Genomic DNA, 18,498 nt, shown 5'->3' with positions numbered 1-18,498 from the left:
TTTAACCAAGGTTTTTATAAGGAAAGATAAAGACTGCTTTCATCTTTTCCTATCAACTGCATGAACTATTTTTATTATTATTTTTGTATACACAGTCGAGGCTCGTGTAAGAGCTAGTCCGATTACTCTGACCGGATCCGGCCGCATCAGCACAAAAGGAACAGGAGAGAGAGAGGTAAGGGGGGAACGCAAACAGCTGAGTTGAAGGAAAAAATGGAGGGAGACTTGGACAAACAATAGGGTGGTGGGAATGGGGGAGAGGAGAGGATGCACAGGGTGGACAATATGGATAAAGGAGGGAAAACTGGAAATTTGGAAGGACGAGGGATTGGGGTGTAGAGTCGGTCAACCAGGGTAGAAAAGTTAATGGTTTTGGAATGGGGGATGATCTGAGGTGGTGGTGAACGGTTGTCTTGAAGACCTGGATGGAGGAATGAGATTGAAAAGATGTGGGAGTTTGTTCCATAGGTGGGGGAGGTGATGGGGGGGGGGGGGGGGAGAGGAACAAATGAGTGGAGGTGAGCAGTAATCCTGGATTTCGGTTGTTTCACCAGAAGGGGGTTGATGGTGGACCATGTGAGACGTGCAGAAACCTGGGAAGGGGGTTGGAGGTGGGATAAAGCACAAAAAGAGCACAAGGTGCAAGACCACAAATGAGGCGGTAGAAGACAGAGAGACCCCCGATCTGTCTGCCATGTCGGAGTAATAACCCCCAGAGACTCCACTTCATCGTGGGAGATTCCAGTAATCTTATAGGTCTTGGTTTCCATAGCGACAAGCTGAGTAAGGTGTGATGCAGGGAAGCCAGCCCAGAGGGGAGTGCAATACTCCATCAAGCTGTGGATGAAGGTGGATAGGAGTTCAGGTGTGCCAAGGAAGGACTTTGTACGACAGAGGATGTCCAGTTGGCGGCTGGTTTTGGAGGCCGACTTTGAAATGTGATTTGTCCAAGAAAGATAATCGCTGATAGTGAGACGCAGGACTTTGAATAACTGAACTTCCTCCAGATGATTGTTAAGAAAGTAGATCGGAGGGTTTGACAGATTGTCCTTGGAGAGAGATAGAGATAGAGATAGAGATAGTGAGAGAGATAGTGAAAGTATGAGATTTATCAGGATTGAAAGACATATTCCAAGTGTTTGACCAGCTTATCATTTTGTCAAGGTCTGAAGAGAGGGAAGTGGCTGCAGCCTGACTGTCTGAAGGATGAGGGATGTCACAGCAGAAGATGGAGTCATCAGCAAATAGATATAGAGGATTTTCTCGGGGGTCAGATAGATCATTGACGAAGATCAGGAATAGGACTGGACCTGTCGATAATTAAAGCAGTTAAATTTGGTCTCAAATGAAATATCCATTTAAATCTTTGTTTTCAAACCTGGGGAGACCAATGTTGGTGATCCGAAAGAAGCCCGCCCTGACAGGACACCAGAGGATATTTGGAATAACAGGCTTTTAGAGATGCAAGGCATGACATGACCTAAGACTTGACCTCACATATCATCACATGACAGCTTCCGTTATCACCCTCGAGTGTCGTTCAACAGAAAAGTTTGACGGATTTTGGGAAGAAGATGAGATAATGACAACAGATCGACATGTGGACAGGAATTTAATGATGTCCATTGGACCCACAAAGGGGACTGCATTCGCAAATCCATACCTGCACTGAATCTCATTTTAACGGTGAAGAAGAACCCCAAGGATTACCTCAGCACAAAGGTGTAACACTGAGTTCTGCAAAACTTGGTTCTTGAGAATTTCTAATTCCATGATAATGGCCGAAAACAAACACACTTTCCAAAGTTGTGTTGAAATGATTTTGTTATCCAAAAACAATGATTAATAACTATGGAATTGTTGAGGTTTATCTCATCCTGGATCCCGTTCAGGTTCAACAGGTGTTTTAGAATGACAATCCTGAACATGTGTTTCATGTTAAAAAGGAATTGTATCCTCTACTCGTACACCACCATTTCATGTACTGCTTCGGGTGACGAAGGTTGTTCACACTTGATGACCAATGCAATGTCCAAGTGGTCAGTTTCATCCCTCTGAAGGACCAATACATATTTGATGTGTACAAAACAACAACAACAACATGCAATTTAAGGCCATTTTCCCTGCTAGAGCGGGGGTTAGCCTTGCGGTCCCCATAACAATCTTCTCCATTTTGCCCTATTTTCTGCATCTCCCCTTGTTAACCCCCTTGCCCGCATTTCTTCTTCCACCATCTTTAGCCAAGTCTTTCTCGGTCTTCCCCATCCTCGACTTCCTTCTACATTCATTTCCATCACTCTTCTCAACCAGTCACTTTCATCCTTCCTCAACACATGACCAAACCATCTCAACCTGTTCCTCTTCACAGCATCAATCACAGGCTCTATTCCCATCATCTTTCACAATTCATCATTTGTCTTCCTCTCTTTCAACGATACTCCACACATCCACCGAACCATTCGCATTTCCACCCTTTCCAGCCTTTGTTGCTGCTCTATCTAATCCACATATTTGATGTGTACATTGTGATAAAACACTTGGCACACTTGTAATCCTCTTGTATGAAAAGGCCTCGCCCTCCTCTTTGTGTTTAAAATGCCATTAGCTCTGTTTGTTGGTAACAAGAAGAGAGATGTTTGTTTAATTTGATGCATCTGTGTTTGTAATATTTGGATAAATAAGAAACACGGACACATGAGAACATTTATCCCATCATGTCCGCTCTCTACCATCACATTAATGAATGGTTTGTTTGAAATTACACTTGGTACTTATGAGGGTAGATTGCATGCAATCACAGAATCACAGAATAATAGAAAGCACAGAATCATTCCAGGATTGGTCTCCTATTTTTCCTGCCCCCGGTATCAAATCAGCCTGGGAAATCTTCCAGAGGAAGCTACTCTATCTTTTGCACAGGCCCATCCCATCTCGTCTTCAGTTGTCCGTAAATAGCCGCCCATGGGACACGGAATCCAGTGGCGAGGCAGTTGCTCTGAAACAGCTTCCCTTCTTTTTCTGGAAAGCAAACCCAACTGAAGGCAATCTCAGATCATTCCACAAAGCCCGCAACATGTGTGTGTCCACTCTCAGGAGAGACAAAAAACATCTGTCCAACCACAAGAATGAACTTTCAAAGTTATCTCCCTCCTCTCAAACCTGGTCGCACCTCATTAAGTCTGTCTCCAGATTATGCTCTCTATTCCTCACTTCCCTCTCTTGAAATGGCACCATGGCCGACTCCACTCATGAGAAGGCCGAATGCCTCAATTCTGTGATTGCTTATTGTGTCCGCAACCCTTCGTTTTCTGTATGTACCCACCCTCCCCAGTTGTGTCCGACTGTCCCTGGACTCATTTTGTGCATTTTGGACCTGTGAAAATTGAGGTTTCTCGCAACCCTTGACTGATTTTGTAACCAGACCGGATGGCATCAGCTCACGTGCCATAAAAACTGACTTTTCTGCTCTTGCACTTCCCTTTTCTGCCCCTTTCACCCTTTCATTTGCTCTAGGAGTCTAGGTCATCTTCCATCTGCTTGGAAATCAGCCAGCATCACCACATTACATAAAAAGGTGCAAAATCTGAAACACCTAAACTCCAGACCGATCAGCTTCCACCATCGACCTCCTTCTGGTGAAACTCACAAAATCCAAAATCTTCAATCTCATTCCCCCATTCAGGTTTTCAAGACATTTGTTCACCACCATCTCAGATCATCCCACATGAGCAACGATAATCTTTTCTGCCCTCGATATTTAGATCCTTTATGTTCTGTTCCATCCTGATCCATTCTGTGTTGTACCTTTTACATGATCCTTGACTTTCTCTACAAAAAGAGGAACTGACAGCCGAAGGCTCCTCACTGCCATGGGCTTTGCCACCGAACGATGGCACGCCTGTTGTGAGTGAGGAGCCGCCATGTTGGCCGCTTATGATGGCCAAAAGTCCTTTTTTTTTTTACAATAATTCTATCTCTTAGAGATTATCAACTTATGTTCATTGGCTTGAGGAGGAGGAGGAGGAGGAGGAGGAGGAGATGCTAGTGGGTGTGGAGGGAAGGAACATCTCCAGGGTGATTGTTTTTCATGTGGATTGGTTGGGGTGTGTCTTGTTTTCTAAGTTAACAACTGAGTATTGTTTAAGATTTGCTAATGCTGTCTCTTTTGTAATCACTCTTTATCTGACCAGCAGGTTCCATCTCTCTTCCTGGGGAAATGGCGTCTTCTTCTTATTTCGAAGATAGCTCCAATGAGCTCACATGTGCTATCTGTTTGCAACTGTTTGAAGAGCCAGTTACACTGTGTTGTGGACACTCATTTTGTTCTTCCTGTCTCGAGAATTATTGGGAAAGCAGAGAAGAATCCACTGCCTGTCTTTGTCCAAATTGTCGTGAGGTTTTTCCACAAAAACCAAAACTCCAAAAGAATGTGATCCTTGCAAGGTTGGTAGAACAGATGAAGCTGAGAGAAGGTGAAGGTAGTCACAGTGTTGGGGGTCAGGCTGAGGGAAAGGATGGTGAAGGTGATGTCACAGTGAACAGGATGGTGAATGTGGGAGGCCATGAGAGTCACTGTGAGGTGTGTAATGAAGAGGCAGCCATGCGGTGTGTACCTTATGAGACCGTGTGCTGTGAGAGACACATGAAGCCCCCTAAACACAAAGGGCACAACCTTGTGGAGCCGGAAATGAAAGTGGAAGATCCCGGATGTACCGAACATGGGAACTCGATCCACTTCTACTGCAAGGACGATGAGAGCTTGGTGTCTCTGTTGTGTAAAGCTGAACATCAGGACCATGAAGTTGTACCTGTGGAGGTGGCTGTTGCTGAATTCAAGGTATCTGAATCGCTTCAAAAATATTTTTCTCATTTCTGTGTAATTTGCTCAGGAAATTGGTTTTGGCTTTATAATGAAACTAGCCGAATGCACCCGGCGTTGCCCGGGTTCTTTTTGAATGAATTTTCTACTATAATTCAGCTTTTACTCGTGGCCATAGAAGATTGACTACTATAATTCAGCTTTTACTCGCGGCCGTAGAAGATTGACTACTATAATTCAGCTCGGCTTTTAATTGCGAAATGGGCCCAGCCCGGCCGAGGCAGCCTCGACCGGCCTCACCACCTAGCCTATAACCTTCCCGGGGCCCGTCCCGACATTTTTTGTTTCAGAGGTTTCTTCTATCACCGTTCAGGAGATTAGCGCGTGCAGACAAACAAACAAACAAAAACTTTCTTTTATATATTGTGAGAAACCACCGGTGAAACCACCTGTTCTCACCCAGATTTGGTGCCCCGCCCACCGCGTGACGTGGCCTCCTTGGAGCCTCACGCGATCGGGAGGCGATTCGGCACGTGATTGGTGGAGGGTCAGAGAGCGCGGTCGCCATCTTATGCGACGCACACGGCTCGAAGGCTCCGAGTGGAAAATATCATAAAAGGGTTTTCCTTGAAGCCTCCGGACAGCCGAGTTGGGCTGGTCGAATACCGTTCTGTATTTTACGAGCGAGTAACTCCAGAAGAGAACGAGTGATTCCCGGCTTCGTGTTGGAGCTACTGGCCGACCGTTCCTGGCGGCCTTGTGCGGTATTCCATCCTGGTATCCTCCGAGTCCCGGAGCCCGTCGATTGGAGCCGCGAGTGATCTTACCTGCGTCCTGTTGGAGCGTCTGTTGCCGACAGTTCCTGCCGGCTTGTGCAGCATATTCCCTTTTGTTACCTTTCATGGTTTTTGTGATCGAGCCAATAAATAATCGTGCCTTACCCCTAGAAGGCCGATTAAAACACAATTGTGTTTATTGCGTCTCTTTTGGTTCACTACGTGGATTACTTGAAGCCCGGACATTAACGTCCGTATTCCGTGCTGGGAACCATTCCACAGACGGGATCGCGACAATATATATAGATAGAAGACTTGCTGAATGCACCCGGCATTGCCCGGGTTCTTTTTGAATGAATTTAATCTTCTCTACATAGGTCCAACGCGAGCCCAGTATCAGTTCGTGCTCAATGATTCCTTGTTCTTTCTTCTGTCGGGCCGTGCGAGAGAGAATTTTATACGCATGTGTTGCAATCAGTCAGGTATTCCTATTAAGTGCATAAGTTGTACTTGAAGAGAATTTTATTTAAGATGAAGAAGATTTATTGCGAAATGGGCCTAACCCGGCCGAGGCGTCCTCGACCGGCCTCGCCACCTCGCCTATAACCTTCCCGTCGCCCGTCCCGACATTTTTTGTTTCAGAGGTTTCCTCCTATCTTTCACCATTCAGGAGATTAGCGCGTGCAGACAAACAAACAAAAACTTTTTTATATATATAGTCTAGTAGGAAGCCTAGGTCCCCCTGCACCCCCCGGAGATATACTTCTAATCAGTGTTTCTAGATTGGTAAAAATGTGTAGAGAATGACTAGCTATGGCCCCAAGCTGAAAAAATGTCCCACATACCATTTTTATGCAAATTACTGCTGCAAATTTTATGCAAAATTATGCAAATTTTATGCAAATTTTTGATGAGGAGTAGAGTTGAGGGGTCTTTGAGGGCTTCATCGAGGTGCTCTCGGTTGCAAGACTGGGTCATTCTGAGAAGCACAGCAGGGTCAGAGATCATGATGTTCTCCTCCTCAGTGAATCTCTCCATCAACAGCCTCTCCATTGCCTCACACACTGTTTTGAGGCAAAAGAGGGACTTTGCGTAGGCCTTTCCACTGAGAACACCTTTGAGAGATCCACTTGTTACTAGTTGTGCCTCAAAGAGAATCTCTGCATATCCAGAACCACGCATCTTGTGTCCAGTGAGCATCCCGATGTAGTTCATGGATGTGTGGAAGGGTCCAATCGTTACTACATGACTAGCAAATTCATTTGGCCAGCGCCAGATGATGGGAAGGGCTTTCATGCAGACACCCAGATCAAATGTATTCAGGACCCATCTCTGACCCACCTCAGCAGTTGCTGCCTCGGAACGCTTCAGTAGCTCACGAACAACTGCGTTGTCTGTGATCGGTCTGTGCCTGGTGCCTGCATGGCATGGCAATGGCCTGCAGCCTGTGCCTGGGCTAGGGGGTTTCACCTCTGCAACTGGTTCTCCCCCACCCAGCAAATCAACAGTCGACTACTGCACGCCTATCCACCAACCGATCACAGACAACGCAGTTGTTCGTGAGCTACTGAAGCGTTCCGAGGCAGCAACTGCTGAGGTGGGTCAGAGATGGGTCCTGAATACATTTGATCTGGGTGTCTGCATGAAAGCCCTTCCCATCATCTGGCGCTGGCCAAATGAATTTGCTAGTCATGTAGTAACGATTGGACCCTTCCACACATCCATGAACTACATCGGGATGCTCACTGGACACAAGATGCGTGGTTCTGGATATGCAGAGATTCTCTTTGAGGCACAACTAGTAACAAGTGGATCTCTCAAAGGTGTTCTCAGTGGAAAGGCCTACGCAAAGTCCCTCTTTTGCCTCAAAACAGTGTGTGAGGCAATGGAGAGGCTGTTGATGGAGAGATTCACTGAGGAGGAGAACATCATGATCTCTGACCCTGCTGTGCTTCTCAGAATGACCCAGTCTTGCAACCGAGAGCACCTCGATGAAGCCCTCAAAGACCCCTCAACTCTACTCCTCATCAAAAATTTGCATAAAATTTGCATAATTTTGCATAAAATTTGCAGCAGTAATTTGCATAAAAATGGTATGTGGGACATTTTTTCAGCTTGGGGCCATAGCTAGTCATTTTCTACACATTTTTTCCAATCTAGAAACACTGATTAGAAGTATATCTCCGGGGTGGCAGGGGGACCTAGTCTTCCTACTAGACTAATATACTAGCCGAAAGCACCTGGCGTTGCCCGGGTTCTTTTTGAATGAATTTACCACTATAATTCAGTATTTATTCGCAGCCGTAGAAGATTGACTATTACAGTCACGTGAAAAGTAAGTACACCCCATGTAAAGTTTTGACTTTTTCAACATATTTCAACATACAGCTATTTGATCTTCATTTCAACAATATTGAAAGATAAAGGTGATATAATATAACAAATATCATGAAACATTTACATTTTGTAATCCATTGTATAATTTAAATAAACATAAATGCAAATTTCGCATGTCGGAAAAAGTAAGTACACACTTGCCTCTAATAGGTGGTATTGCCCCCTTTGGCAGAAACAACCTCAAGTAGGCGTTTCTTATGACTGTCTACCAGTCTCTGACATCGACTGGGAGAAATTTTTGCCCACTCCTCCATGCAGAATTCTTTCAGCTGTGCGATGTTTGAGGGGTTTCTTGCATGCACAGCTCGTTTCAAATCCCCCCACAACATCTCGATGGGATTTAGATCCGGGCTTTGACTTGGCCATTCCAGAACCCTCCATTTCTTTATTTTCAGCCATTCCTTGGTGGATTTACTGGTATGTTTAGGGTCATTGTCATGTTGCAAGGTCCATCTTCGGTTGAGCTTCAACTTTCCGACAGATGGCCTCACATTATCCTCAAGCACCCTATGGTACAATGAAGAATTCATAGTGGATTATATGATGGTGAGCTGCCCAGGCTCTGATGCAGCAAAGCTGCCCCAAACCATAATATTTCCACCACCATGCTTTACAGTTGGTATCAGGTTCTTGTGGTCAAATGCTGTCTTTGGTTTTCGCCAAACATGTCTTCTGGTACTGTGGCCAAATAGCTCTACCTTTGACTCATCTGTCCAAAGCACATTGTTCCAGAAGTGTTAGTCTTTGCCTAGGTGTTCATTGGCAAACTTTAGTCTTGCCCTGATGTTCTTTCTGGACAGCAAAGGATTCCTCCTGGCACACCTCCCATGTGGATCAAATTTGTGCAGCCTTTTTCTAATGGTGGACTCGTGCACTTTGACATCAACAGTGGCAAGAGCTACCTGTCGGTCCCGCGATGACATTCTGGGGTTCTTAGAGACTTCTTTCAGCATCTTGCGGTCTGCTCTCGGGCTGAACTTGCTGGGGCGGCCTGGCCTGAACAAGTTGGCAGTTGTTTGGAATTTTCTCCACTTGTAGATGATCTTCCGGACAGTCGAATGATTGATTTCAAATTGTTTGGAGATCTTTTTAAATCCCTTCTCAGACTCTTAGGCATCTACAACCTTCTTTCTGAAGGCCTCAGAGAGCTCTTTTGATCGAGGCATGGTGACGCCGCACACTTCAACAACAAAGAGCAAACAAACTAAATGTCTGAGGTTTAAATAAGACAGGTTCCTCCAAGATCCTCTCTAACAATGTTCTAATCATTTGCACCTGAGCTGGTGCACCTGATTCTAATTTTAGGTATTTGAAGTAGTGATAAATGTAGGGGTGTACTTACTTTTTCCACATGGGAAATTTGCATTTATGTTTCTTTAAATTATACGATGGACTCCAAAATGTAAATGTTTCATGATATTTGTTATATTATATCACCTTTATCTTTCAATATTGTTGAAATGAAGATCAAATAGCTGTATGTTGAAATATGTTGAAAAAGTCAAAACTTTACATGGGGTGTACTTACTTTTTCACGTGACTGTATAATTCAGCTCAGCTTTTAATTGCGAAATGGGCCGAGCCCGGCCGATGCGGCCTTGTCCGGCCTCGCCACCTAGCCTGTAACCTTCCCGGGGCCCGTCCCGACATTTTTGGTTCTTTTTGAATGAATTTACTACCATAATTCAGCTTTATCCCTGCGGCCGTAGAAGATTGACTACTATAATTCAGCTCAGCTTTTAATTGCGAAATGGGCCCGGCCCGGTCAAGGTGGGCCTCGACCGGTCTCGCCACCTAGCCTAAAACCCCTTCTCCTATCTTTCACCGTTCAGGAGATTAGCTTGCGCAAACAAAGAAACAAAGAAACAAAAACTTTATAAATATAGAAGATAGATAGATATATGAACGAATTGGTTACCCTCCTTGTTTTAAAAAGACAGTCGACAATAATCATTTGAAATAACCGGCCGAGACTGCAACCATTGTCGCACATAGCCAGCAATGTAACCTGGTGTTGAGGACTCTCAAAGAAGAGCAGACCACTTGCTACCTGTGGTCCAGGAATGAATTCGGAATTTGATTATGTTACCAGTGATAACTCGCCGATGCTTTACAAAGGACAGTGTTGGAACTTTAACATCCACCAACTAATAAGACCAGAGAGGACACCCAGTTTTAACGTCTATGTGAGGGACGGCAGACACATTGAGGTAACGCCCGGGCCTGTATGTCGGAATACACTCCTCGTGTAACATCTTTCTCGTTTATAATGGTGGATTGTAGTTTATGGATACAAGAGTGTGGGGTTTAGCTTATTTCCATATTTATCCAATCATATTCACAAATCAATATTTTAACCCAAATTCTCTTAACCACATGATGTGCTTCCTTCACAGATCAACATAAGTGTCTTGTCGTGCTGATGTCTCAAAGTTATTAATTCAGCACAGTCTCGCCAGCCTGGTGTTGGCTTAGCGGTTAGGGTGCCGGCTTGGGATCCGAGGATCCTGGTTTCGAATCCCGGTCGATCGTTGAATTAACGCCAGGGGGGTTGATTCATCCTGTCATCCTTCCGGGGTCGGCAAATTGAGTACCAGTTCACTGGTAATTCCCTGTGTGTCGCAAGAGGCGACTAACAGGGTTGGTGGGAGGAAGGGCATCCGGCCATAAAACATTGCTTCGAAAAGGGGACCATGGTGCCCAAAAAAAGGCCAACGCCCACCCTGCGGGGGGAAATGGCCTCTGAAGGTGGTTCTTTTTTCTTCTCGCCAGCAATCCTCCTGCCAGGTGATGATTCCAGAATCCACATTCGAGTTCATGTTCCTCTTTTCTGTTTTCATCCTGCATCGGCGTCATTTAAATAAAGGACTTTTTCCAGGTTCAACTCGTAATCTACAATCAATGTGATATTTCTCACAAATGTATTTCAAGTCGATATTTAAAATGATTGTAAAATATTTAATTTCCATATAAATTTTGTTTTTTTATTTGGTTAACTGAAGTTTCTTTAATCCATGCAGGGAATTTTGGCTGCAAAGTATCCTCCTCTCGTTGAGTCGATAAAGCAAGTTGGGTCCCAGATTCAGCAGGTGCATCAAGAGGTTCGGGATACACAGGTAAGGGACATCGATGATTGGCTGTCATTATAATAAAATGAAAATATAACATGGAAAAACATTACAATCTGCATTTTAAGAGACGATTATCTTTTTAGTATATTTACATTGATTGTGAAACAAGATTGAAGTTTGTTGGAATTTTTTAAATTTTTTTCATTTTAACAAATTCAAATTGGACAAAACAATAAGAAGAGAATCAAGATGGATGGGAATAAAAGAAAATAACATTCCAGGTGATCGCAGAAACAATTACATCGAGATGTTTATAAGAGACTTTCAATCCTTACTGTTTGTTCTCAGGAAGATGTTTTCATGTTTTCTTTCAACTCGCATTCATATTTCAGACCCACACTTTTTGATTCAACAATATATCAAATATTATCTCGTTAATACAAATCTGGACTTGGGAAATGTTGAAACCCCGTGGTTTGGTGGAACTGAGCAGCATTGCAGCCGGGAGTGTTTCCATTTCTACTTTATTTTTACAGCGTCGCCCATCGGGTAAAGCCGTCTAGAACAGTCGTGTTTGTCTGTCCATATGTACTGCATGTATGTATGTATGTATGTCCCCTCAAATGTACACCAATCAGAGCTGAGGATCTGGTCACCTGGCAGGGGTGATGTCATGTCATTACGGCGGGACGCCGGGCATATCGTTGAACCTGTCATGTATCACAATCTGTATGCTCTACCTGTACGTTTTTCATTCAGTCTGAAACAAACAAACACGTGAAACACATGAAGTAAAACACGTGAAAATTAGAACGGCACTCGGTGGAGAGCATTCCTCTGCCTGGTTGGCCACATCACTCAATGGTGAGGAATCACTTTAAAAACTCTACTAGCTGGATCCGGATCTTCACCAAAATTGAATCGATTCTTCCTTGTCACATACACAACCTGTCCACCAAATTTCGTCCGAATCAGTCCACAACTTTTTTGAGATATCGTGCTATGTATAGTTTTTGGCGCTATCTCCCAATGGTGAAGAATCACTTAAAAATTCTCAGAGCTGAATCGGGATCTTCACCAAAATCGAATCGTTTTGTCCTTGTCACATACACTACCTCTCTGCCAAATTTCGTCCGAATCCGTCCACAACGTTTTGAGATATTTTGTTCACAAACAGACAGGGTTGAAAACATAACCCCCATCCAGCTTTGTTGGTGGAGGTAATAAGGATCTTTTATAACACTCGATTATCGTGGCTGTGGTTCTTGTTGTTGATTGTGAGATCCTTTTGTGAATTATTTTTTTTTTTTTTTTTTTTTTTATACCCTCACCTGAGGATGAGAGTGTGTTGCATTTGAGTCCGTTTTTATCTTGCCAAAACGAAGTTTTTGCAAGATGTATTAGTCAGCTTGTATGTTTGTTTGTTTGTGGTTAATCTTTTTTTTTTCACGTTTAGATCACTCTGTAGACCACAGTTATTATTGGAAACTCCTGTAACTTCGCATATCAGAGTCCTATAGAGATACCCTTCAGCACACAAAATTTTGAAGGTCAAGGTCAAAGGTCAAGGTCACTTTGTGGTCAATCATGGAGGTCGACGAAACCCTTATTTTTTGAGTAACTTTGATCGGATCGTCTCCAAACTTCATGGGAATCTAGTATATGGTCCGGCGCTCAGCTGATTAGTTTTTGGTGGCGATCGGCCTTGACCTTCATGGTTAGCGCTGGAGGTCGAAAATTATTGACCCCAAGGTCAAATTACGAAACCCTTATTTTTTGAGTAACTTTGATCTTATGATCTCCAAACTTGGTGGGTATATAGGGTGTGGTATGGCGCTCAGTTGATTAGTTTTTGGTGTCGATCGGCCTTGACCTTCAAGGTCATTTTGAAGGTCATTCAATTTTGACCAAAAGGTAAAATTTTCAAGTTTCAGTTACCATATCGAGTAGTACCTCAAATTGAAGCCCTTGTTGAGTGCTTTCCAAACATATAACTAGTTTGACGCTATGACGTCATTTGATGACGTCATGACGAAAAAACGGATTTTTCAAGGTCACTCTCTAGAACGATTTATCATCGGAATATCTCGTGGGCAGACATTCCTCAAAGAGTCGCTTCTAGTGGATAGCAGTTCTGTTCACCTCAGTGTGACCTGAAGCAAGTCACTCATGTTCACATTTTGGCAAGATACGGTTCACCCTGTGGGTGACATATGTTTTTATTATCTTGCCAAAACGAAGTTTTTGCAAGATGTATTAGTCAGCTTGTATGTTTGTTTTTTTGTTTGTGGTTAATCATTTTTTTTTCACGTTTAGATCACTCTGTAGACCACAGTTATTATTGGAAACTCCTGTAACTTCGCATATCAGAGTCCTATAGAGATACCCTTCAGCACACAAAATTTTGAAGGTCAAGGTCAAAGGTCAAGGTCACTTTGTGGTCAATCATGGAGGTCGACGAAACCCTTATTTTTTGAGTAACTTTGATCGGATCGTCTCCAAACTTCATGGGAATCTAGTATATGGTCCGGCGCTCAGCTGATTAGTTTTTGGTGGCGATCGGCCTTGACCTTCATGGTTAGCGCTGGAGGTCGAAAATTATTGACCCCAAGGTCAAATTACGAAACCCTTATTTTTTGAGTAACTTTGATCTTATGATCTCCAAACTTGGTGGGTATATAGGGTGTGGTATGGCGCTCCGTTGATTAGTTTTTGGTGTCGATCGGCCTTGAACTTCAAGGTCATTTTGAAGGTCATTCAATTTTGACCAAAAGGTAAAATTTTCAAGTTTCAGTTACCATATCGAGTAGTACCTCAAATTGAAGCCCTTGTTGAGTGCTTTCCAAACATATAACTAGTTTGACGCTATGACGTCATTTGATGACGTCATGACGAAAAAACGGATTTTTCAAGGTCACTCTCTAGAACGATTATATCATCGGAATATCTCGTGGGCAGACATTCCTCAAAGAGTCGCTTCTAGTGGATAGCAGTTCTGTTCACCTCAGTGTGACCTGAAGCAAGTCACTCATGTTCACATTTTGGCAAGATACGGTTCACCCTGTGGGTGACATATGTTTATTTGTTTGTTTGTCTGCACAGAATAAATATTTTTTTCTGCAACGGTTGGTCCAATTGAGAGGAAATTTTCAACATTGGTGCAACTCCACCTGTATAATTTTTAATGATAATTATAACGTCATAGGTCACGTGGTTCGGCCGCCATCTTGGAAAAACCGAAAATATATGCACCTCTATCTCCGACAGCACTGAATAGAAAAAATTGAGACATGGCTCATTGTAAAGAACTCTCCATGGGGAGTAAATTATGTTAATGATGTCATAGCTGCCTCCATTATGACGTCATAATTCGACATGAACAAAACTTCATCCGATCAAGATGAAATTTATTGAGCATAATCTAGGAATAAATTTGTGGAGCAAAAAGAATGACGTAATCGGTCACGTTCGGCCGCCATATTTGATTTTAAACAAAAGCCTTAGAAACCACTGAAAACATCCTGGTGAGTGTTTGCAATCTCTGATTGCTCTTTCTTGTTGCTTTTGCAAAATATCACTGCTGTATATACAGACTTGGCATTTAATATGGAATATTTTTTTTGGGGGGTGAACTTACTTTTCAAGATGTCTTAGAACAAAAAGTTCATTGGAATTATGTTGAAATTATTCTAGGTTTTGTTAATGTGACCTTTAAAAGAAACAAAAACCACATTTGACATTTCGAAGCAAATAAATTGATCCTTGAAAGTGATGTAAACTAATATCGAACTCAATTCACGGACAGTACTGTGTTAAACTTCTGTACGTTTTCCAGAAGGATCTCTTTATTTTGCACATTAGCCAAAAAATCTTTCAACAAAAACAAAAGCTAAATTATGACTGGGATTACGGACAGTAAAATTACAGTTCAGTACTTCGTGTAACCCCCACGAGCATTCATGAGAGCACGTACACGTTGAGGCATGCTGTTCACGAGATTTGCCAAGGTTTGGACAGGAATCGCTTGCCATGCAATGACAATAGTCTGCTGCAATTCACACACAGAGGTAGCCTGCTGGTCCAAGTTGTCGATTTGACGCGTTAATTCTGCCCACAAGTTCTCTATCGGATTCATATCCGGGGACATGGCAGGCCACTCCATATGCTCTACACCACGGTCAGCAAGAAAGTGTTGGATCATGCGAGCACGATGAGGCCATGCATTGTCATCTTGGAAGACAAAGTTTCCTAGAAAGGCTGCACGAGCAAATGGAAGCAATGTTTCTTCCAGAATGACCCTGTACTTGAACTGGTTTAGGTTTCCATTCAGAACAACCAGGTCAGTTTTGTCCCCTGCATGAAAAGCAGCCCAAACGGTCACCCCACCACCTCCAGCTTGGACTCTTGGCACGAGACAATCTTCGTTGTGGGCTTCATGCACTTGTCTGCGCACTTGGACGCGGCCATCTTGACGATAGATCAGAAATCTAGACTCGTCACTGAAGGTCACGTGATTCCAGTGTCCTGGCTGCCATTGACGGTGCTCTCTGGCCCACTGCAATCGGCGCTGGCTGTGTTGTCTGGTCAGGCGTGGCTTTCTCAGGGGACGCCTGGCACGATAGCCTGCTTGAACCAGTCGTTGGTTGACTAGCCTTCTGGATCCAGGCACATTTGTCAGTTGCTGCCACTCAACCCTAAGCCGATTAGCTGACTTGGTACGGCCATTGCAGACTAACCGGTGCAGCTGGCGATCATCTCTCCTTGTGGTTCTGCATGGACGTCCTGGCCTCGGTATTGGAGTAGGGACACCCCTCTGAGCATTTCGTTTCAGGATCTTTGACACCTGACCTTGAGTGATGCCATACTGCCGAGCAATAGCATGCTGTTTCATGCCAGAATTTCGTGAAGTCACCACTCCATGACAAACAGCATCGTCAAGTTGACGGACCATCTCCAGAGGAAGCGGCAATAATATTTGTAGATGTGCAGCAGTTGTTTTCCACTAATACAGAACGCAACAACCCTTATATACCAGATTGTGAAGCCAATCGTCAAATGTACCTGTCCTTACATTTTTGTCATGCCACCTGTGATATAATCCTGTTATTGACTTCTTGCTGCGAAAGACAATCAGCGATATGGTTCTTTCAAGAAAGACATCACCGAAGGGTAAAATAAACTCACCAGATTGATATACTGAGTTCAGAAAGTAAACCCAAGTCAAGAAAAAAAAATATTCCATATTAAATGCCAAGTCTGTATGATTTTGTATGCTCGTTCTGTGTCCTTCTAAAGCAGTGGTTCTTTACCTTTTTGAGAATCTGCGAAAGCCTCTCCCCAGAATAATGCACATAAACACAAAATTTTGCATACATTGAATAAATTGTATTGCATCGGAAAATTCTTTCCTTCACATACCGTCATAATCAGAATAAAAAAACAATCTTTACAAGAATATATCTCACTTTTTTAATGCAAAAATCAATGACCATTCCCTGAATAAAATGCAATATATCCAAGTTGTGCAAATTAAACAAAAAATTAACTTTAATTCTGCTCAAAAGCACATTTCAGTGAGAGGGCTGTTGTTGTTCGGCTTCAATAAGAAGATGAAATTGGGGAGTGGTCTTTGACAAGGCAACACGCATGTCATGTTTGACATCCAATCGATTTCTACTTTTCGTTTTGATGGTAACAAGTGCTGAAAATCCTGACTCGCAAAGAGATGTGGTTGCAAACGGAATCGGAGCTCCCAGAGCTCGCTTTGCCAGACGAGGGTCGGCTTGTGTCGAGGAACACCAAAATTCTCCAAGACTCTTCGACTTGAACTCATGTCGTAACATTTCCTTTGTCCTCTGGTCAATGAGGTCATCTTTGGCAAGGTCTGCATCATTAATACAGTTTATATCAGCAAGGAAAGGATTACGAATCCACATTTCTGCCTGCAGAGAAATTGACAGGGCTTTGTCTCTCTCGACTCCATCCTGCAGAAGCACTTCCTCCAGCATTGGAAAGTTTGCATCGTTGTCTGCCTCCAATCTCCTCTTCCACAGTGGCAGCTTGGCCAAAAGATCTTGAAGGTTTTCAGCAGCATCCATAATGGTGATTGCAGGGCCTTGAATCGAAAGACTTACCACATTCATATGGCCAAAAATATCCGCCAAATAAGCCAAGCCGTGAATTAACTCCTCCCTGTGAAACTGTTCCGATAGTGGACTTTCCTTTTCTCTCAAAAAAGTGAAACTTCTGCCCTAAGTTCCATCAAGCGCTTCAGGATTTGTCCTCTGGAAAGCCAGCGAACTTCTGTGTGGTCGAGAAGAACTTCGTATTCTGCTCCCATTTCGTGACAAAACCCCTTGAAAACGCGATGATTCGGAGCCCTGGCTCTGATGAAGTTTACGACTTTCACGGCAGTCGACAAGACTTCTTTCAGGATTGTTGGCAGAGTCTTTGATGCCAGTGCATGCCGATGTAAGCAAGAATAAGTACACAACATCCTGCACATGGACAAAAAATAAAACTTTTAATAAAAAACTAGCGAAAAAAATTTTAAATAATTTTTATGCGCCTGATTCACGGACCCCCCGAAGCCCATCCACGGACCCCAAAGGGGTCCATGGACCACAGGTTAAGAACCCCCTGTTCTAAGGTTTCTACTGTTGTAGAATAATAAATGTTTCCGTTTAAACTGCTGTGTGAACAATCCCAACATTAGCGCTTCTTCCTCTTCTTCAAACTCGCAAAGAGGCTTTTAGGCCTGGCAAATTCGCGATTAAACAAACTATTTTTTTGGCGGTGATGTTTGGTTCCTGTGTTTACAGCGTTTGTCTCCGTATGTGTGTGTGTGTGTATGTATGTATGTCCCTCACATATTTATCCCACATATCGGGTGAGTTTTATAGCCGATAATTACGCTTCTGAAAGGTGGAATGTAAGTAATGCCATTTGGCTTTGCTCGTTATGTTTCCTTCAACACCCTTCAGGGAACGTTCATATATTACGTCATATACCTGGTTGGGGCAAATTATCACACTTGATGATTGGGCGGAACTGAAATTATGAGAACAGGGTGATTATACATGATGGGGGGGGGGGGGGGGAGGGGAGTGCATGCCCCCCAGATCATTACTAATTAAACCTTTGATTCAGGGCTCCAAACATTGAAGCATTTCTTATGACTGCCTCCAACCACCCTGCCTCGTGTAGGCTAGCGGTTAGTGTGCAGGGCTTGGGATCCTCGTGTCCTGAGTTTGAATCCTGGTCAGCTATTTAATTCACATCAGGTGAGGTTGACTCAGCCTGTCATCCTTCCGATGTCGGTAAAATGAATACCAACTCACTGGGTCCTCTCAAGGAGGTTGGTGGCAGGATTTGCTCTCCGGCCCCCGTAAAACACCTCATTCCGTAACGCACACACTGGTGTGTGTCGGGATGG

The 18,498-nt window shown here is 43.6% G+C and overlaps 2 protein-coding genes across 12 annotated transcripts in view; one reads left to right on the top strand and one right to left on the bottom strand.

Moving 5' to 3' along the window:
* LOC137414956 (E3 ubiquitin/ISG15 ligase TRIM25-like) overlaps window positions 1-18,498 on the bottom strand; it is a 1,058,494-nt gene that overhangs the window by 463,820 nt on the left and 576,176 nt on the right. The gene's annotated exons all lie outside the window — the stretch shown is intronic.
* LOC137417051 (E3 ubiquitin-protein ligase TRIM11-like) overlaps window positions 1-18,498 on the top strand; it is a 150,100-nt gene that overhangs the window by 81,639 nt on the left and 49,963 nt on the right. For 5 of the 11 annotated variants that reach the window (XM_078770105.1, XM_078770112.1, XM_078770109.1 and 2 more), the window contains exons 2-3: window positions 4,194-4,837; window positions 11,013-11,108. The exons of 4 other annotated variants lie outside the window; for them this stretch is intronic. In XM_078770105.1, the coding sequence (XP_078626231.1) occupies window positions 4,217-4,837; window positions 11,013-11,108 (717 nt within the window). In that variant the 5' untranslated portion in view covers window positions 4,194-4,216. Of the gene's footprint in view, window positions 1-4,190; window positions 4,838-11,012; window positions 11,109-18,498 lie in introns of all 11 variants that reach the window. 2 more of the 11 variants (XM_078770111.1, XM_078770104.1) reach the window with 1 other exon arrangement.

This window comes from Myxine glutinosa, chromosome 1, assembly GCF_964187855.1.
Source record: "Myxine glutinosa chromosome 1, kmMyxGlut1.1, whole genome shotgun sequence".
NCBI lineage: Eukaryota > Metazoa > Chordata > Myxini > Myxiniformes > Myxinidae > Myxine > Myxine glutinosa.
The sequence above is the reverse complement of the archived record's forward strand: the minus strand, read 5'-3'. Positions and strand labels throughout refer to the sequence as shown.